Source organism: Thalassophryne amazonica, chromosome 9, assembly GCF_902500255.1.
Source record: "Thalassophryne amazonica chromosome 9, fThaAma1.1, whole genome shotgun sequence".
Classification (NCBI taxonomy): Eukaryota; Metazoa; Chordata; class Actinopteri; order Batrachoidiformes; family Batrachoididae; genus Thalassophryne; species Thalassophryne amazonica.
In genome coordinates this window covers 10841768-10864056 of record NC_047111.1, presented here as the reverse complement: position 1 = coordinate 10864056, position 22289 = coordinate 10841768, and the positions used below count along the sequence as shown (strand labels likewise).

The following is a 22289-nucleotide window of genomic DNA, read 5'->3' as shown; positions in this document are numbered from 1 at the left end:
TCCGGTTCGACTGAGACAGACGTCTCCTACCTTCGAGCCTGCCCACACGACACCAACGGATTCGACCCCAAATTGTGTTTGTTGTATTACTCGTGCTGGTTTCTGTAGTAAATCTTGTTATTTACTCTCTCCATTGTCCGTTCATTGCGCCCCCTGTTGTGGGTCCGTGTTCCTACACTTTCACAACATCAACTTTCTGTCAGGACGGGCTTTTTTATTCTGAACCCAAATGAGGGGACTGGAAGTGGACTTGTGCAAGGAGACTGGAGCTGGCAGTGAGGTGATGATGAGATTCAGGACCTGGAGACCCAGAAACCACAACAATTCTATTCAACTGATTTTATTTGTAAAGCACCAAATGACAACAGCGCTGCCTCAAGGTGCTTCACAGGACGAAGGTCTGACTGCTCCCATCACCTCAGCAGGTGATTTCATTCATGCTCAGGTGTTAATGTTCAGGGGAGAAGCTCATCAGTAGCCCACCTGCTGAGGTGGGCCTCGTTGCCCACCCCTGGTCTAACCTCACCAACCCGCCTGAACACGAACACAGAAGATGGTGGTAAGAAAAAAAAACTCCCTCTGATGATCATCAGGAAGAAGCCTGACAGGGTTCCAGGCATCACATTTCACCTCCTGGTCCACCAGTATGAACACCGAGCGCCCCTCCTCACCACAGAATGACACATGGCATCCTCTGAACAAACACAACCGCCTTAAAAAATCTTTTTTAGATTTTATCTGTTTAATTGTCCTCACCCAGGACACATCTATGGTCCTCGTCAAACGAGAGAGGACTGGAAGAGACTCAGCTGCAGTCAGGGTCACCACTGATCCAATCTGGATCCAGGGTGGTTCCAGTGTTCTGTGGGGGCGGAGCCCTGGGCAGTGAATGCTTCCAGACCTGAACCAGTTGTTGTGGGAAAATCAGAAACCAGCTCACTGACGCCATCTAAAGGACAACAGCAAGTACCACAGAAGCAGATTACAGCTGGCAGCCTGGAACAGTCCTGTAGTACTCCTCAGCTCAGTGTACCACTGCTGGTACTGTAACCCAGAGACATAAATCAGCCCCCAGTCTGACTCTCCCGCTCTCTCTCTTTCTCTCTCTCCCTCCTCCTGCTCTTTCTTTCTTCCTCCCCCTCTCCCCCCCCCTTCCTGTCTCAGTCTCAGGATGGACGGGTTTCGTGTTGGATTACTGATATTTTTTCTTCTGCAGTTCGACCTTTTTCTAGCTCTCTACGTTGCTGACAACACTGGTGAGTAACTCTGAGTACTGCAAGTTCTGCTCATTATACTGCATCTATGTACTTGGAGTACTGTAAGTTCTGCTCACTGTACAATACCAATCAAAGGTTTGGACATACGTTCTCATTCTGTGTGTGTGTGTGTGTGTGTGTGTGTGTGTGTGTGTGTGTGTGTGTGTGTGTGTGTGTGTGTGTGTGTGAGATCTCTGGCTGTGCCGATCATTTCTCACCCTGCTCCAATCGGTCACCGCTCACTCCAAAACAGGAAACAATCTGCATTGTATTTTAATTTTGGCCTTTAATTGTAGTCTGGTATCAAAAGAACTGAGTAGCTAAATCCACATTCACTGGGTGAGATGTATAAATATACACTAACCACTGACTGATTCACAGTAAAAATAAATAAATAAATAAAATGTGCAATAAGGGAAAAGGATGTGTGAAACAGACAGACAGACTGAAGCTGTACATGAGGTATATGAATGAGTCAGTTCTGCGTCAAGTTAAGTTCATCAGTGTGACGGCCTGTGGACAGAAACTGTTCCTGTGTCTGGTTGTTCTGACGTACAGAGCTCTGTAACATCAACCAGAGGGGAGGAGTTTTAACAGGGTGTGTCCAGGGTGGGAGGGGTCTACAGACATGTTACCAGCTGGCTTCCTGGACCTGGACCAGTGTAAGTCCTGGACAGAGGGCAGGCTGGCTCCAATGATTTTTTTTTTCTGCAGACCTTACAGTTCAAGCAGAAATTATTGATTTCAAGACACACTAACAAAATTAAAAAAACAAAGCCATCTTTAAAATTAAAAGAAAAGATACAAATCGCCGCCGATCTGCACAAATTATATCTACTTATTAAGGTGTTGTGGATCATGATGTGTCCCGACATCACCAAACTTTTAACCATATTAAGGACTTTCACAATTGGTCACAATCTTCTAAATGCTACTTAAACACAATATACGTATGGAAACTCATCTAAAGATTCAAACAAAACAAAACAAAAATATGAAAGAAAAACCCGTGAAGTCCCAGACTTGCTGCTGTGCACCTGGATGGAGGTTCTGATGGTGTTTCTGATGGAGGTTCTGATGGTGTTTCTGTTGGAGGTTCTGATGGAGGATCTTCTGTGTGTTCTGAGGGTGAACAAGAAGTCTGTGGGGTATAGAGCCTTCTCCTACTGTGGTCCGACTCTTTGGAACGATCTACCTGCAGTTATTAGGCAGTCTGACACGGTCGAGACTTTTAAATCAAGACTGAAGACCCACTTTTTTATACTCATCATTAATCTAATTTGTTTTTTATGTTTGCTTTGTAATTTCTTTTTATTCTACTGTGTTTTATCTTTTTATTGTATTTTTCTTGATTTTAATTTTGATTTTAAGTTACCTTGTGTTGTTATGAATTGCGTGAAGCGCCTTGGAGCGACTTTGTCGTGAGTTGTTGCTATATAAATTAAAAAATTGAAATTAATAATAAATTAAATTGATGGAGGTTCTGATGTTTTTTCTGATGGAGGATCTGACTGTGTTTCTGATGGAGGATCTGATGGAGGTTCTGATGGTGTTTCTGATGGAGGATCTGATGGTTTTTCTGATGGAGGATCTGATGGAGGTTCTGATGGTGTTTCTGATGGAGGATCTGATGGTTTTTCTGATGGAGGATCTGATGGAGGTTCTGATGGTGTTTCTGATGGAGGATCTGATGGTTTTTCTGATGGAGGATCTGATGGCAGTTCTGATGGAGGTTCTAATGGTGATTCTGATGGTGGTTCTGATGGTGTTTCTGATGGTATTTCTGATGGAGGTTCTGATGGTTTTTCTGATGGAGGTTCTGATGGTGATTCATCAGGACTCTGTCAGTCTGGTTGCTCAGGTGGAGAGGTATTAAGGCCAGCTCATGTTGTATGTTCTTCCTGGGGATAGCACATGTCCTCTGCCCTCTTTGAGTCTCTGCTGCAGCGCTTTGGTTTCTCTGATCTACAGAGTCCAACCTTTGGAGTACACAAGCAAATAAAATAGGTATGTTTATTTCTGTCCTGAACTCAAACTGGGTCTGTCCTTTTTTTAGTTGATCCAGAACTTTCTTCTCCTTCATCTTGGCTTTGATGCTGGTCGGAACGTCTTCAGGTGTAGTTTCCTGATAATACCAAACTCCTGAGGGATGCAGGAAATGGATGTCGGTGTTGTGATCTCTGATGTCCATCTGTTTGTCCGTCTGTTTGTCCACCTGTTTGTCTGTCTGATTGTCCGTCTCTTTGTCAGTCTCTTTGTCCATCTGGTTGTTTGTTTTACGACAGGAAGAACTGAAGCTGAAGGAATCAGCTGCTTTCAGACAAACCTCAACGACACAATGAGAATTATTTTTATTCTTTAAAGACATCAGAGTGATGAAACCACGCAAACCTCAGTGACCTCGCAGTCAGTTGGTGCTCTTACTTCCTGGACAGTATGACGAAAATGGAAAACTTCATTTCATCACCTTCCAGGCGAGTCCAAACATGGAAAAAAGAGTGTGTCAGGAACACATGGAGGGAAATTCTAGTCTTGACCTCTGACCTTACAGCCGGCAGGGGTGAAAAGGTCAACGAGTTTGACAATAACAGATTGGTTTTACACATTGGGAGCTGTTGTGATCTTGTTGCCAGATTGGTTCTGTGATGTTAATATTTCTGAGGAGCAACAAATGCATCACCTCAAGTAAATGCTTCACACAAACAAACACACAAACAAATACACAAACAAACAAACACACACAAACAAGCACACAAACAAACACATACAAGCAAAAACATCAAGGCAAACAAACAAACACACACAAGCACACAAACAAACACATACAAGCAAAAACATCAAGGCAAACAAACAAACACATAAAAACACAAAGAAATACACAAACAAACACACAAACAAGCACACAAACACGTAAAAACACAAAAACACAAACAAACAAAAACATAAACACATAAAAAAAATACACAAACAAACACACAAATACACAAACAAACAAACACACACAAACAAGCACACAAACAAACACATACAAGCAAAAACATCAAGGCAAACAAACAAACACACACAAGCACACAAACAAACACATACAAGCAAAAACATCAAGGCAAACAAACAAACACATAAAAACACAAAGAAATACACAAACAAACACACAAACAAGCACACAAACACGTAAAAACACAAAAACACAAACAAACAAACATAAACACATAAAAAAATACACAAACAAACACACAAACATATAAAGACACAAACAAATTCAGACCAACACACAAACAAGCACACAAACACAAATACACAAACAAGCACACAAACACAAACAACCACAAAACCACACAAATGCAAAAAGCACACATACAACCAAACACACACTCACACACACACACACACACACACACACACACACACACACACACACACACACACACACACACACACACACACACACATCGTTTTCTTATAATTTGGTTCAGTCTAACAGGGTTTGTGTTTGTGTTTGTGTAGAGAGTCCCAGAACCATCGGGCTGAGGGGGCGTCTCTCTACAGTCTCTCTGTGGATCAGGACTTTGTTACGGTTCATACTGGGGTCACTGTTTTTAAGGTGCTCATCAAATTTAATTGTTCTCTTTTGAACTTTAATAATTAGTGGATATCATCCTAATTCTGCTCTGCGTGTGTTGTTCTGTGTTTTTCGTTGGACGTGGAGGATGGATTTACAGAATTCTGCATGCAGAGTCTCAGTTTGGTGTTTGTCCCATTTTGCAAACTTTTGGTTGGTGAGCGAGTCCAGACCTCACAACCATAAAGACAAATGGGTTCTATGACAGAGTCCAGTATTTGGAGCCAGATTTGAATTGGGACGTCTACTTTGATGTTCTTTTTGATGTCATAAAAAGCCCTTCTTGTCTCGTCTCTCAGGTCATTTACAGCTTTGTTGAAGTTGTCTGTGTTGCTTATGTTTATTCCAAGGTAGGTGTAGTTTTTATGTGTTCTAGGACCGTCTGATCCAGGAAGAAATGATATTTGTGTGACTGGAGGCTGGGTCCTTTTTGGAATATCATCATTTTTGTCTTGGTTAGATTCACTGTTGAGGTCCAGGTTTGGGAGAAACTGTGTCGAAGGTCAAGTTGTTGTTGTCCTTCTTTGGTTGAAGACAGCAACACCAGGTCATCTGCCAAAAACAGGCCTTTGGTTTCTGTGTCCACTAGAGTGCCGCCTGGTGCCGCCGACTGTTCTAATGATTTGGACAATTCATTGATGTAGATGTTGGAGAGGGTTGGACTCAAACTGTGTCCCTGTCTGTCCCCCTGCTTTGGGGAAAGACGTCTGTGTGTTTGTTTGTGCACACGGACTTGATGCTGTGCAAACTGTTAGAAAGTGGGGTTGGAGCAAAAACATATGTCTTTGTTTCTTTGGTTGTCAATCAGGGTGCTGAGGGTGTAAATCTGGTGTGTTTGATGGTCATTTGGGAACTGTTCAGGGTGTGTTTTCAGTCAGGACGTGTAGGAGTCTGTGATTGATGATCATCAGGCAGAAGATGTTCCTGAGATTGCTGTTGACACAGACTCCACGGTCGTTATTAGGCTCAGGTTTGTTATCAGTCTTTGGTTCAAAATATTGGGGAAGATCCCGAAGCTCAGGACAATGTTAAAGAGCTTTAATGTGACCAGTTGGAATTTGGGATCTGTGGATTTGATCATTTCATTTAGGATGTTGTCGACACCACGGACCTTCTTGGTTTCAGTGGATTTGAGTTTGTCCTGCGGTTCTTTTAGGGTCATGGGGTCATCTAGTGGGTTCTGGTCAGCTCTTTTAGGGCTGTGGGGTCATCTAGTGGGTTCTGGTCATCTTTGATGTCTGACTTTCAGCTTTGCAATTTGTTCTCTTTGTTTTGCTCTATTAGACACAAATGTCTTGCTGAAGTGGTTTAACCCACACAGCTCCATTTTCTACAGGCAAATCTTCATGTTTTTGGTCTACTGGTGGTTGGCTGTTACTGCGGTATTGTATCACTTCCTGTTCCGGAGCACAGCGGTGTTTTTCTGTATCTGTTAGCTGTTTAATCTGCGCAGTTAGATTGATCTAGTTATCTAGATTACGATTTGTTTCCCAGTGTAATCTTTACGTGCCTTAACTAAAGCACTCCTTCTGCTGAATCACCTCTAAATTATTTACACATTATTCACTTTGCGTGTTTTTAGGAATCCGCTAGCTTAGCGTAGCTACTAGCTCTTAGCCGATTTAGCATGGCGGCTTCTCCTGTCTCTCCCGCACTTTTCTGCTCTGGGTGTGAAATGTTTAGTTATTCCTCGGCCTCCTTTAGCAGTAACGGTACTTGTAATAAGTGTAGCTTATTCGTAGCTTTGGAGGCCAGGCTGGGCGAATTGGAGACTCGGCTCCACACCGTGGAAAATTCTACAGCTAGCCAGGCCCCTGTAGTCGGTGCGGACCAAGGTAGCTTAGCCGCCGTTAGTTACCCCCTGGCAGATCCTGAGCAGCCGGGAAAGCAGGCTGACTGGGTGACTGTGAGGAGGAAGCGTAGCCCTAAACAGAAGCCCCGTGTACACCGCCAACCCGTTCACATCTCTAACCATTTTTCCCCACTCGACGACACACCCACCGAGGATCAAACTCTGGTTATTGGCGACTCTGTTTTGCGAAATGTGAAGTTAGCGACACCAGCAACCATAGTCAATTGTCTTCCGGGGGCCAGAGCAGGCGACATCGAAGGACATTTGAAACTGCTGGCTAAGGCTAAGCGTAAATTTGGTAAGATTGTAATTCACGTCGGCAGTAATGACACCCGGTTACGCCAATCGGAGGTCACTAAATTAACATTAAATCGGTGTGTAACTTTGCAAAAACAATGTCGGACTCTGTAGTTTTCTCTGGGCCCCTCCCCAATCAGACCGGGAGTGACATGTTTAGCCGCATGTTCTCCTTGAATTGCTGGCTGTCTGAGTGGTGTCCAAAAAATGAGGTGGGCTTCATAGATAATTGGCAAAGCTTCTGGGGAAAACCTGGTCTTGCTAGGAGAGACGGCATCCATCCCACTTTGGATGGAGCAGCTCTCATTTCTAGAAATCTGGCCAATTTTCTTAAAGCCTCCAAACCGTGACTATCCAGGGTTGGGACCAGGAAGCAGAGTTGTAGTCTTACACACCTCTCTGCAGCTTCTCTCCCCCTGCCATCCCCTAATTACCCCATCCCCGTAGAGACGGTGCCTGCTCCCAGACCACCAATAACCAGCAAAAATCTATTTAAGCATAAAAATTCAAAAAGAAAAAATAATATAGCACCTTCAACTGCACCACAGACTAAAACAGTTAAATGTGGTCTATTAAACATTAGGTCTCTCTCTTCTAAGTCCCTGTTGGTAAATGATATAATAATTGATCAACATATTGATTTATTCTGCCTTACAGAAACCTGGTTACAGCAGGATGAATATGTTAATTTAAATGAGTCAACACCCCCGAGTCACACTAACTGTCAGAATGCTCGTAGCACGGGCCGGGGCGGAGGATTAGCAGCAATCTTCCATTCCAGCTTATTAATTAATCAAAAACCCAGACAGAGCTTTAATTCATTTGAAAGCTTGACTCTTAGTCTTGTCCATCCAAATTGGAAGTCCCAAAAACCAGTTTTATTTGTTATTATCTATCGTCCAACTGGTCGTTACTGTGAGTTTCTCTGTGAATTTTCAGACCTTTTGTCTGACTTAGTGCTTAGCTCAGATAAGATAATTATAGTGGGCGATTTTAACATCCACACAGATGCTGAGAATGACAGCCTCAACACTGCATTTAATCTATTATTAGACTCTATTGGCTTTGCTCAAAAAGTAAATGAGTCCACCCACCACTTTAATCATATCTTAGATCTTGTTCTGACTTATGGTATGGAAATAGAAGACTTAACAGTATTCCCTGAAAACTCCCTTCTGTCTGATCATTTCTTAATAACATTTACATTTACTCTGATGGACTACCCTGCAGTGGGGAATAAGTTTCATTACACTAGAAGTCTTTCAGAAAGCGCTGTAACTAGGTTTAAGGATATGATTCCTTCTTTATGTTCTCTAATGCCATATACCAACACAGTGCAGAGTAGCTACCTAAACTCTGTAAGTGAGATAGAGTATCTCGTCAATAGTTTTACATCCTCATTGAAGACAACTTTGGATGCTGTAGCTCCTCTAAAAAAGAGAGCTTTAAATCAGAAGTGCCTGACTCCGTGGTATAACTCACAAACTCGTAGCTTAAAGCAGATAACCCGTAAGTTGGAGAGGAAATGGCGTCTCACTAATTTAGAAGATCTTCACTTAGCCTGGAAAAAGAGTCTGTTGCTCTATAAAAAAGCCCTCCGTAAAGCTAGGACATCTTTCTACTCATCACTAATTGAAGAAAATAAGAACAACCCCAGGTTTCTTTTCAGCACTGTAGCCAGGCTGACAAAGAGTCAGAGCTCTATTGAGCTGAGTATTCCATTAACTTTAACTAGTAATGACTTCATGACATTCTTTGCTAACAAAATTTTAACTATTAGAGAAAAAATTACTCATAACCATCCCAAAGACGTATCGTTATCTTTGGCTGCTTTCAGTGATGCCGGTATTTGGTTAGACTCTTTCTCTCCGATTGTTCTGTCTGAGTTATTTTCATTAGTTACTTCATCCAAACCATCAACATGTTTATTAGACCCCATTCCTACCAGGCTGCTCAAGGAAGCCCTACCATTATTTAATGCTTCGATCTTAAATATGATCAATCTGTCTTTGTTAGTTGGCTATGTACCACAGGCTTTTAAGGTGGCAGTAATTAAACCATTACTTAAAAAGCCATCACTTGACCCAGCTATCTTAGCTAATTATAGGCCAATCTCCAACCTTCCTTTTCTCTCAAAAATTCTTGAAAGGGTAGTTGTAAAACAGCTAACTGATCATCTGCAGAGGAATGGTCTATTTGAAGAGTTTCAGTCAGGTTTTAGAATTCATCATAGTACAGAAACAGCATTAGTGAAGGTTACAAATGATCTTCTTATGGCCTCGGACAGTGGACTCATCTCTGTGCTTGTTCTGTTAGACCTCAGTGCTGCTTTTGATACTGTTGACCATAAAATTTTATTACAGAGATTAGAGCATGCCATAGGTATTAAAGGCACTGCGCTTTGGTGGTTTGAATCATATTTGTCTAATAGATTACAATTTGTTCATGTAAATGGGGAATCTTCTTCACAGACTAAAGTTAATTATGGAGTTCCACAAGGTTCTGTGCTAGGACCAATTTTATTCACTTTATACATGCTTCCCTTAGGCAGTATTATTAGACGGTATTGCTTAAATTTTCATTGTTACGCAGATGATACCCAGCTTTATCTATCCATGAAGCCAGAGGACACACACCAATTAGCTAAACTGCAGGATTGTCTTACAGACATAAAGACATGGATGACCTCTAATTTCCTGCTTTTAAACTCAGATAAAACTGAAGTTATTGTACTTGGCCCCACAAATCTTAGAAACATGGTGTCTAACCAGATCCTTACTGTGCATGGCATTACCCTGACCTCTAGTAATACTGTGAGAAATCTTGGAGTCATTTTTGACCAGGATATGTCATTCAAAGCGCATATTAAACAAATATGTAGGACTGCTTTTTTGCATTTACGCAATATCTCTAAAATCAGAAAGGTCTTGTCTCAGAGTGATGCTGAAAAACTAATTCATGCATTTATTTCCTCTAGGCTGGACTATTGTAATTCATTATTATCAGGTTGTCCTAAAAGTTCCCTAAAAAGCCTTCAGTTAATTCAAAATGCTGCAGCTAGAGTACTGACGGGGACTAGAAGGAGAGAGCATATCTCACCCATATTGGCCTCTCTTCATTGGCTTCCTGTTAATTCTAGAATAGAATTTAAAATTCTTCTTCTTACTTATAAGGTTTTGAATAATCAGGTCCCATCTTATCTTAGGGACCTCGTAGTACCATATCACCCCAATAGAGCACTTCGCTCTCAGACTGCAGGCTTACTTGTAGTTCCTAGGGTTTGTAAGAGTAGAATGGGAGGCAGAGCCTTCAGCTTTCAGGCTCCTCTCCTGTGGAACCAGCTCCCAATTCAGATCAGGGAGACAGACACCCTCTCTACTTTTAAGATTAGGCTTAAAACTTTCCTTTTTGCTAAAGCTTATAGTTAGGGCTGGATCAGGTGACCCTGAACCATCCCTTAGTTATGCTGCTATAGACGTAGACTGCTGGGGGGTTCCCATGATGCACTGTTTCTTTCTCTTTTTGCTCTGTATGCACCACTCTGCATTTAATCATTAGTGATCGATCTCTGCTCCCCTCCGCAGCATGTCTTTTTCCTGGTTCTCTCCCTCAGCCCCAACCAGTCCCAGCAGAAGACTGCCCCTCCCTGAGCCTGGTTCTGCTGGAGGTTTCTTCCTGTTAAAAGGGAGTTTTTCCTTCCCACTGTAGCCAAGTGCTTGCTCACAGGGGGTCGTTTTGACCGTTGGGGTTTTACATAATTATTGTATGGCCTTGCCTTACAATATAAAGCGCCTTGGGGCAACTGTTTGTTGAGATTTGGCGCTATATAAAAAAATTGATTGATTGATTGATTTTTGTTTGTTCCAATTTTCGTGTGTAGCTGGTTTCTAACATGTTGTTCTTGTTGTTTGATGGTGTGTAGTTTGGTTTGTTTCTATGTACTTTACGTTTGTAGTGTGTTTGGATGGCGTGTAGTTTGGTTTGTTTCTATGTTCTTTATGTTTGTAATGTGTTTTGATGGTATGTAGTTTGGTTTGTTTCTATGTTCTTTCCATTTGCAGTGTGTTTTAATGGTGTGTAATTTGGTTTGTTTCTGTGTTCTTTCCATTTGTAGTGTGTTTTGATGGTGTGGAGTTTGGTTTATTTCTATGTTCTTTACGTTTGTAGTGTGTTTGGATGACATGTAGTTTGGTTTGTTTCTATGTTCTTTCCGTTTGTAGTGTGTTTTGATGGTGTGTAGTTTGTTTTGTTTCTATGTTCTTTCCGTTTGTAGTGTGTTTTAATGGTGTGTAGTTTGGTTTGTTTCTGTGTTCTTTCCATTTGTAGTGTCTTTTGATGGTGTGTAGTTTGGTTTGGTGATTTGGTGTTGATCTGATGGGGCTGTTCGTGGGCTGACTGTGGACGCTCTGAGAGACACCAGGCTGAGCTCAGTGATGAAGTCATCACCCAGAGATGAGCTGTAGGTGTGTTTACCAAAGGACTCTACCGTTGACGATGAGCAGAACCAGTCAGCCACAGAGTTGTAGGAGTTGTAATCCATGTTTGTTGGTTGTTTTGTCATAGTTGTGTCTTGGGGAGCAGACTGGGGAGATGATGATTCTTCCTCCTAGTAGGGTGCTGAGGGTGTCAGGTCCTTGTCCTGTTCTGGCCTTGAGGTCTCCACAGACAACAGCCTGGAAATGGTTAATTTCCTCCTCCAGGATGGAGAACATGTCTTCATGAAAATAAGGGGGTTTCGTTGGAGGAATGTAGGCGGCACATAGGAGGAGATTTTTCTCAGTTTGTGTGAGTTTCTTTTTTATTTCTAACCAAATGTAGAAAGTTCCATTTTTGATGAGCTTAATGGAGTGGGTCAGTTCTGACTTGTACCATATTAACATACATCCTGAGTCTCTTCCTTCATTGATTCCCATTAGTTTGGTCAATGGTACTACAAGTTCTCTATAGTTTACAGGGCAGCCGGATGGACTGTCTCCTCTGTGCCGTGTCTCCTGTAGGACAATGATGTTTGTGTTTGTAATTTTGCTGAAGTCTGGGTTCCTGCTCTTTAGGCCAAAAGCAGTCAACCTCAGACCTTGTATGTTCCAGGATGAAACAGTCAGTGATTTGTGTTCCATATTTCAGTGTGTTGTTTTTCCAGAGGGTTCAGTCCTGGACCAGGGCTGTGTAGAGCTCACTCGGTGTCTGGTCTATGCTCAGGTCAAAGGATGGGGCGCTGTCAGGTGGTGGGGGGTTTGTTCTGGTTACCTTTACCTTCTAATTTTTTTAAAGGTTTTGATATTTGACTCCAAATTCCATACTGTCCAGTTCTAGTTCCTGCCTCAGACTCACTCAGGTTATTTCCAGATCTTTGCTTTGTTTCTACAACCCCAATTCCAATGAAGTTGATATGTGTAAAATGTAAATAAAAACAGAATATTTCATCAGAAATATTTCTGAAAATTTCTTGCAATTGAAGGTTGAGAAACATTGTTCTTAAACTGTTAAGAGTATTTTTTCATGCAGTTGTTCACAAAGTGGTGATCCTCACCTCATCTTTGCTTGTGAATGGCTGAGACTTTTGGGGATGCTCCTTTTATACCCAATCATGAGTGTCCTGTTCCCAAACGCTTATTGAGTGTTGTTAGAAGGAAAGGTGATGTAACACAGTGGTAAACATACCACTGTCCCAGCTTTTTTGAAACATGTTGCAGGCATCCCTTTCAAAATGAGCAAATATTTACACAAAAACAATAAAGTTTATCAGTTTGTACATTAAATATCTTGTCTTTGTGGTGTATTCAATTGAATATAGGTTGAAGATGATTTGCAAATCATTGTATTCTTTTTTATTTATATTTTACTCAGCGTCCCAACTTCATTGGAATTGGAGTTGTATAAATAATCCGTTTAGTCCTTGTTTTCAGAGTGTCCCTCCAGGTCCCTCCAAGAATATTCACGTTTGTTCCACTTTGAAGATACTTTTTCAAGTTTTTTAACAAAAATTTTCAGGAGCTCAAGGGATCATGACCTGCTCTCTGTCTGTCTGTCTGTCTCTCTCTGTCTGTCTCTCTCTCTCTGTCTCTTTCTCTCTGTCTGTCTGTTTCTCTCTCTCTCTCTCTGTCTGTCTGTCTCTCTCTCTGTCTCTTTCTGTCTCTCTGTTTCTCTCTCTGTCTTTCTCTCTCGCTGTCTCTTTCTGTCTCTCTCTCTCTCTCTGTCTCTCTCTCTCTCTCTGTCTCTCTCTCTCTGTCTCTCTCTCTCTCTCTTCTGTCTCTCTCTCTGTCTGTCTGTCTGTCTCTCTCTCAGATTCTCTCCATCAGGTTCTGTCAGAGTTCGGTGTTGTTCGACCCATTCAAACAGACTCAAATGGGCGTTTTGTGTCAGCTTCAGTCTCCGCCCACCGCCTGCACCGTAACAGAAGACATGCCCACACTGTTGGGGCCACACCCACTGTAGATGATGTCCAGAAGCAAAAATGGATCCAAAAGGACCCGCCCACAAACTGGAGGACGGGAATACAAGGTGACAAAGATGCATACATGAAAGGAGGCAGCTGGAGGGGGAGGAGCTATTGGGAGGAACAGGTGGTGCAGCAGGAGGAGGGGCTTTTCTACAATCTGACCATATTTGGCCGTGAGCTTCACCTCAGCCTGCGTCCAAACTCCAGGCTCATGGCCCCGGGCGCCACCATGGAGTGGTGGGAGGAGTCAGGACACAGACGCTCTCAACCAATCAGAGGTACCAGCTGCTTCTACACAGGCAAGATCACCAACATGGAAGACACGTCTGTCGCCATTAGCAACTGTGATGGACTGGTACGTGTCACATGACTTTTTGCCCTCATTTTATTGGCCGCCATCAGTTGGTTTCACATCCTCATGTTTCATTGGCCAGTGAAAAAAATAAACCTCTGATCTTACAATCTGTGAACTAAAATTCAGCAAAATCATAACATCGGGGATTTTTCACTTGTAAAATAAAGATTTCCAAGAGAAGACCTAAATAATAATAATTATTATAACCTTTATTTGACCAGACCACCAACTCCACCAGGTGATTTCACTGATGAACTCTTCCCATCTGCTCAAAGTGATGTTCATCAGTGAAATCACCTGGTGGAGTTGGTGGTTACAAATAAAACCTGCACCCTCTTGGCCCTTTCTGGAATCAGTTTGACACCTATGCATTAACATCAACATGACAACATTAAATACAAATCAAATACAATCATCTTGGTCATAGTAACATTAGAAACACGGGCACTGTGCAAAGAATTCCATTAAGGGGCTCTTAAAATCGAGTGCAACGCGTTCAAAGAAATCAACCCAGACAGTTTCATTTCGGATTGGAGAACGTTCCAGTCAGACGGAGCAGCACAGGCCAGAACCGGTCCAATAAGAGTTTTATAATCCAGAATCATCCAGTGTGTATAACGCCTGACAGGCAAAGAGGGCACGCCAGATTTGGCAGACAGCTCACAGTGGTGGTGAGGCGGCAACAACCAGGGATGAATCTCAGGGCACAGTGATACAGTGAGGCCAAGGACTGGAGACAACTGGATGAAGGTCACCTAGTTCACTTATACACGACATCACCACAGTCCAATAAGGGCAGGAGGGGAGCAGTTATCGGAGCTTCTGAGCACTTAAGGAGAAGCATAACTTGTTTCTGTAAAGGAAGCCGAGCTTCATCCTTAGTTTGGAGATCAAGTGTTTAAGATGAACTTTAAAAGAGAGCTCCAGGTTAGTAGTTAATCCCAGATACTTGTAACTGCTGACTAGCTCGAGAGTTTTACAACCCCAATTCCAATGAAGTTGCGATGTTGTGTAAAATGTAAATAAAAACAGAATACAATGATTTTCAAATCCTCTTCAACCTATATTCAATTGAATACACCACAAAGACAAGATATTTAATGTTCAAACTGATAAACTTTATTGTTTTTGTGCAAATATTTGCTCATTTTGAAATGGATGCCTGCAACCAGTGATGCCGGTAATCTGACCACTTTTTTTAGTAACGAGTAATCTAACGCGTTAATCTTTCCAAATCAGTAATCAGATTAAAGTTACTTCTCCATGTCACTGTGCGTTACTATTATTTTTCATTGTGGGTCGATAGCAGCATTAAACTTAGTCTGTGGGCAGGAGGTCGGGGTTCGACTGAACTGACCACTTTAAGTGAGCTGTGAGCTTTTCATCCACGGTTTTTCGCAGCTGCTCGACTTGTCACCTCTTAAAGCGCGGTGATCAGCACACCTGCACTGAGCTTTACAAAGACATTTTTATACTTTTTTCCCTCCTTTATTTAGAATTCTGAGCTGAGCCGCTCCGTATCTGGTCATTAAAAAACTGATCCTCCGCGACGTGTCAACAACTAACACTATTTTCCACTCAAATGCACCTAAACTCTCTTTCTGAGGACCACATGATGTGAAAACACAATAAAACTTTCTTACCTGTAAATCTGGTCACGTTTTCTGCATAAATAAATGTTATCCATTCTTTGTGCTCAAACGCCAAAGCAGGGGCGAATCCAGATGGAATGGGGGCGTGGGGGAGGGATGTGCCCCCCTCACAACACCCCTAGATTAAAGGTCCAGTTTTGAAGCCTTTTTTTACTACAACTACTAATACTACTTAAAATAATATTAATTTCGACAAGTAAAATATTTAGAGAAAATTTAAATGTTAGAAAAATGCTAGAATGAATTTAATAGTTACATTTATAAACAATGTAGGTTCGAAATTGCAAGTTTTACTGTTACAGTGCTGTCAACAGTTAAATATGAGGTCAAGAAAGAGGTCTTTATTTTACTTTTTATAAAACAAGTATTTATTTTCATTGAAGTCAAGAAAGGGTGACTATAAAGTGAGTTTTGGCAAAACAGGTATCATTGTCATGTTGAGGTGGCAGAGGGTTGTTGTTGGCAGCTGGGAAAAGTAACTAAAAAAGTAACTAGTAATCTAACTTAGTTACTTTTACAATTGAGTAATCAGTAAAGTAACTAAGTTACTTTTTCAAGGAGTAATCAGTAATCAGTAATTGGATTACTTTTTCAAAGTAACTGTGGCAACACTGCCTGCAACACATTTCAAAAAAGTTGGGACGGGGGAAAAAAAGACTGGAAAAGTTGATGAATGCTCTAAGAACACCTGTTTGGAAATAGGTGAGTGTCATGATTTGGTATAAAAGGAGCATCCCCATAATACATTAACATTAAATATCTTGTCTTTGTGGTGCATTCAATCCAATCCACTTTATTTCTATCGCACATTTAACAACAAAGATGTTCCAAAGTGCTGCACATAGAATCACGATAGATAAAACCCCAATACTCAAGAAATAAATTAAAAATAAGACAATTAACAATAAAAATAAGTAGAATATGCAAGATAAATAAATAAATACATACACCATACAAAAGATAAAACCAATAAAATCTACCTAAATAAAAACAATAAAACAGAGGACCACACAACAGACGAGACTTAAAACACTCCACTGTGGGGGCTGTTCGGACATGGAGGGGCAGAGCGTTCCAAAGTCTGGGGCCAGCCACACAGAAAGCCCTGTCCCCCCTGGTTTTAAGTCTCATCCTAGGTACCACGAGCTGGAAATGGCACTCAGACCTCAGAGCACACGCCGGAGAGTAAATTTGTAGGAGGTAAGTGATGTATTGAGGGGCCATTCCATTCAAAGCTTTAAAAACAAACAATAACATTTTAAAATCAATTCTAAAATTAAATGGAAGCCAGTGCAAAGATGCAAAAATTGGGGTTATGTGATCACGCTTCCAGGCCCCTGTTAAAAGTTGCGCTGCAGCATTCTGGACTAACTGCAAATGGGTTACAGTAGTCCAGATGACTTGAAATAAAGACTGCACAACTTGTTCAAAAAGGTTAAAAATAAAAACAGTTTTACCTTTGATAAAAGACGAAAATGATAAAAGCATGATCCTCTTCAACCTATATTCAGTTGAATATAGGTTGAAGAGGATTTGCAAATCATTGTATTCTGTTTTTATTTACTTTTTACGCAATGTCCCAACTTCATTGGAATTGAGGTTTTACCTCGAGCAGTTTTAATTGATGGTATATCCTCCAAGGAAACAGGTGACTTTGAAACAAAATTAATTTGGATCAGGATCAGAGTCAGGAACAGGATCAGAGTCAGGATTAGGAATACAGTCAGGAAAAGAATCACAGTCAGGAACAGGATCAGAAAAAGGATTAGAAAAAGGATCAGAGTCGGGAACAGGATCGGTGTTAGGATCAGGAACAGAGTCAGAAACAGTTTCAGCCTCAGAGTCAGGAATATGATCAGAGTGAGGATCAGGAACAGGTTTGGGATCAGGACTAGAGTCAGGAATAGGATCAGAGTCAGGATCAGGAATAGTCAGGATCAGGAACAGAGTCAGGAACAGGATCAGCAACAGAGTCAGGAACAGGTTCAGGAACAGGATTAGAGTCAGGAACAGGATAAGCAACAATTCAATTCAATTTATTTAATTTATATAGCACCAAATCACAACAAAGCTGCCTCAAGGTGCTTCACGGAAGTCAGGTCTAACAGGTCTTACTAACCAGGAACAGGATCAGTGTCAGGAACACGATCACAGTCATGAAAAAGATCAGAATCTGGATCAGGAACAGGATCAGCAACAGAGTCAGGACCACAGTTACAGGACCACAGTCAGGATCAGCGCCAGGAACACAATCAGAGTCAGGAACAGGACCAGCAACAGGGTCAGGAATAGAATCACACTCAGGATCAGAGTCAGGAACAGGATCAGCAGCAGGGTCAGGAATAGAATCAGACTCAGGAACAGGATCAGCAACAGGGTCAGGAATAGAATCAGACTCAGGATCAGAGTCAGGAACAGGATCAGAGTCAGGAACAGGATCAGCAACAGGATCAGGAATATAATCAGACTCAGCATCAGAGTCAGGAACAGGATCAGCAACAATTCAGTTCAATTTATTTAATTTATATAGCACCAAATCACAACAAAGCTGCCTCAAGGTGCTTCACGAAAGTAAGGTCTGACCTTACTAACCAGGAACAGAATCAGTGTCAGGAACAGGATCACAGTTATGAAAACGATCGGAATCTGGATCAGCAACAGAGTCAGGAACCAGTTCATTTACAGTACCACAGTCAGGACTGGTGTCAGGAACAGGATCAGGACTGAGAGGTTTATTATTTCTTGTTAGAATCTGATTGCTGTGTCCTCTGCTGCAGCTCTTTATGATGTCATCGTGGAGGAAGCCGCTGTTCTTCCTGCGTTTCAGAGTGTTTGTGCAGCGACGTGACAGAGTGACTCATGCGGTGAAATGTGAGTCTGCTGTAGCCAGATGATAGAATCCAGATGTAGAAGAAAAATGAGAAAGAACATTTTCAGAAAATAACCAGAGAGAAAAATTCTGAGAGGAATCAAAACAGAATCTGATGCAGTCGGATCAGAACCGCTGCCAACAATACAATTCAGAATACGGTCAGAAATAAATGAACCGACTTCTTATCTTCAGAATATTTAGTGAAAAACAAAAACTGTTTTAAGAGTGAAATAAAAACAGACTGAAACACGTTTACAGGAATTAAAAGGAAATCATTTTCCAGCCAATTTCTCTTCGATCAGTCAGAGGATGAACAAATGAACGTTTCCCTCAGTCACTCAGAAATACAAACAGGTTGGTACAGAAGGGGAAGTCTGTGTGGAGACGGTTCTCAAACACTGAGTGACTGTGAGTGAGGGAAGCCACCAAGACACAGGCAGCTCTGATAGAGTTATAGGTTTCTATGTTTATTTCATCAGCAGAACGTGTTGGTTTTCACAAAACCTTTCTATTTTTTTTTTTTTTTTACTGAGTCGCTCTCTGGGACACCCTGACATCATAGTCAGCCTCTACACTCTCTGATTTTTCTCAGTGAATTGTGGTGTTCCTCAATTCTGATGTTCTGGCTCCTATACTATTCAGTGCTTGCATGGACAGGGTATTGGACTGAGTGCTGGATTGGATGTTGGACAAACTGTTGGACTAGTTGTTGGACTGAGTGCTGGACTAGTTGTTGGACTGGATGTTGGACTGGATGTTGGACTAGGTGTTGAAGTGAGTGTTAGACTGAGTCCTGGACTGGATGTTGGACTGGGTGTTGGACTAGGTGGTGGACTGGATGTTCGACTGAGTGTTAGACTGAGTGCTGTACTGGATGTTGGACTGGATGTTGGACTCAGTGCTGGACAGGGTGTTGGACTCAGTATTGGACTGAGTCTTGGACAGGGTGTTGGACTGAGTGCTGGACTGGGTGTTGGACAGGGTGTTGGACTGAGTGCTGGACAGGGTGTTGGACTCAGTATTGGACTGAGTCTTGGACAGGGTGTTGGACTGAGTGCTGGACTGGGTGTTGGACAGGGTGTTGGACTGGGTATTGGACTGAGTGTTGGACTGAGTGCTGGACAAGGTGTTGGACTAGGTGGTGGACTGCGTGTTTGACTGAGTGTTAGACTGAGTGCTGGACAAGGTGTTGGACTAGGTGGTGGACTGAGTGTTGGACAGGGTTTTGGACTGAGTGCTGGACTGGGTGTTGGACAGGGTTTTGGACCTGGTGTTGGAACGGGTGTTTTACTGGATATTGGAGTGAGTGTTGGACAAGGTGTTGGACAGGGTTATGGACCTGGTTTTGGACCCGGTGTTGTACTGAGTGTTGGGTGGAAAGTGATTCAGCTGCTTTCACAGGTCAGGAAAGGTTTAGTGACCTTGACTTCGTGGACATTGTTGGGATCTTTGTGGACAGTCTGATCGCGGCACTTGAGAAGCTGAGTGAACCATCAGAGTGTCTGGGTTTGAGATGGTCCTGGATCCAAACTACAATCCAGGGTTTCTGAAGTGTCTCTGTTTGTGGTGAAAGTGTTGAACTTGTGGAGACATTCACTGACCTCAGCTGGGACGTTCATGTGTCTGGGCATTTGACCTTTGTGGTCCAGAGACAGAGAATTTTATGGAGTCATGAGGTCAAAGATCAAAGGTGTTTAGTGATGCTGATGTCTTTACAGGAGAATGAAGGTCAAAGTCTTTCAGTCCTGGTGCTTCCTGTCTTATTGTCAGACTTTGACTCTAACCAGTGTCCTAAGGTGAGGACTGGATGTCTCTGGTCCCAGGTCTCTGTGGAGGATCTTTTCGTCCTGCTGGAATGACTTTGTGTCCAATGAATGGTTACTTGTGAGACACAGATGAGGAGGATCACTGACACTGTGAGGGAACATCAGACACCACGTTTAGTCCACGTGGGAGTTTCTCAGTTCACACGTCTCAGTGTGGAGGACATCAGAGACTAAAGAAGGAGACACCCACCTTTCACCTGACCAAGGTCATACAGTGGCTTGCAAAAGTATTCATACACGGTATTTCACAAATTTTAATTTGTTTATGCCATTTCAAATACAAAAAAAAAACAAAAAAAAACTACAATTAAATAAAAATGTCAAATAATCTTCCTTAGACTCAAACAGAAAGCAAATCTCTACAACTTGATATAAATTAATTAAAAATATAAAAGCCAAGATGATGGTAATCAGCCCCTTTGGTATAATACCTGTAAATAACCAGTTTGTCAGTTTTCTTCAGACAAGTCAGGGGATGGATACATGAACATTTCCAAGTCACAATATGTCTTGAACTTTATTTACATCAGTTATCCAATCCACTTTATTTCTATAGCACATTTTACAAACAGAATGTAACCAAAGTGCTGCACAAAACAGTGCTCCTACCATAAAAACAGTATAAATACATTAAAACCATAAATAAATAAATGACTATATAATTAGAAAAGTACAAAATCAACCATAAATATAATCCACAATAAAATATCATAAAAGTACAACTTAAAACACTAAAAGACAACAGAGGACCATATAACTCACACAGAGCTAAAAGCCAGAGAATAAAAGTGTGTCTTTAGGCAAGACTTAACACACTCCACTGTGGGGGCAGTTCGGACGTGGAGGAACAGAGCGTTCCAAAGTATGGGACCTGCCACAGAGAAGGCTCTGTCCCCCTGGTTTTAAGCCTGGTCTTTGGCACTATGAGCTGGAACTGACCCTCAGACCTCAGAGCGCGCGACGGAGAATAAATGTGGAGGACGTCCATGATGTACTGGTGGCCAGTCCATTTAAGGCTTTATAAATAAATAATAAAATCGATTCTAAGACTAACAGGGAGCCAGTGCAAAGATGTAAGAATGGGTGTGATATGAACATGTTTTGTGCTCCCTGTTAAAAGGCGCAGCAGCAGCGTTCTGGACTAACTGCAATCGGTTAAGGGTATTTCAATTTATTCCTAGATAAAGTGAATTGCAGTAGTCCAGACGTGACGAGATAAAAGCATGCATGACACGCTCAAAATCTGAGAAGGATAAAATCGATTTCGACGAGGATGATAGAAACTAGATTTAACAACCACGCTGACCTGCTTATCAAGTTTAAAATCAGAGTCCATAATGACACCAAGGTTGGTGGCTGTGGGTTTTGTTGTGTGTTGGGGGGGTGTGGCTGGACATTTTGGTGTTCTTTTCTTTTCTTTGCTCTCCAGGTGGTATGAAAACTGATTTGTCTGTGGAGAAGGTGCTGGCTGAAGAGTCCTTCACCCTCATCAATGTTATGTGCAGCACCTGTGGATGGTGCTCACATGCAACCTTAAAGACTTTCAGCTGAAGCAGATAATTAGATGGCGTTCTGCATTTAAGCCATGTGTGATTCAAGCAGAATTGCCGGGAACTCGACCTTGTGATGTTCGTTTGTGAGACGCTGAGGACCGCGCCTGGGTTTGACACATCGAGCCGGTGAAGGAAGAAGGGTGAGGGACACATGCTGTCAGCACACATCTGAGGTGATTAATTGTTTGACTAATTGTTGATAGTAACTTGGTATTTTGTTACACAGTAGATTTGAATTGTGATGAGAATTGTGCAGCTCGCTTCTCACTGCTGTGGCGTGCGGAGTGGTAATCCTCCACCTGTTGTGAGAAGCTGCTCATTTACATAAAGCTTAAATACAGACCTGAATGTGTTGCTGATAGTGTGTGCCTTTTGAAGGATATTGGTTGTAGCTGCTGACTTACCTCACCTTTTCTATCCTTCGCAGAGAGTCGGTTTGTCGTGTCCACCTGGGGGGTGTTTGGTGGTAAAGTGAGTCCAGAAGCGCCGGGCTTCGATCCTTTTAGGCGCTGGAGAGCGTGCCAGCCTTCACTCCACCAGACTGACGCATCTTTTGTTCATACACTTT

General features: G+C 42.1%; 1 protein-coding gene and 1 long non-coding RNA gene across 2 annotated transcripts in view; both read left to right on the top strand.

The window, feature by feature from the left end:
* Positions 1 to 1104: 1104 nt before the first annotated feature.
* LOC117516729 (A disintegrin and metalloproteinase with thrombospondin motifs 2-like) overlaps positions 1105 to 22289 on the top strand; it is a 117794-nt gene continuing 96609 nt past the window's right edge. The window contains exons 1-2 of the mRNA XM_034177561.1: positions 1105 to 1256; positions 13310 to 13818. Coding sequence (XP_034033452.1) covers positions 1172 to 1256; positions 13310 to 13818 — 594 coding nt within the window. The 5' untranslated portion in view covers positions 1105 to 1171. The remainder of the gene's footprint in view (positions 1257 to 13309; positions 13819 to 22289) is intronic.
* On the top strand, positions 14523 to 17130 carry LOC117516730. The gene is made up of 2 exons (XR_004562536.1): positions 14523 to 14791; positions 17070 to 17130. It is a non-coding gene; the product is annotated as an uncharacterized LOC117516730 (long non-coding RNA).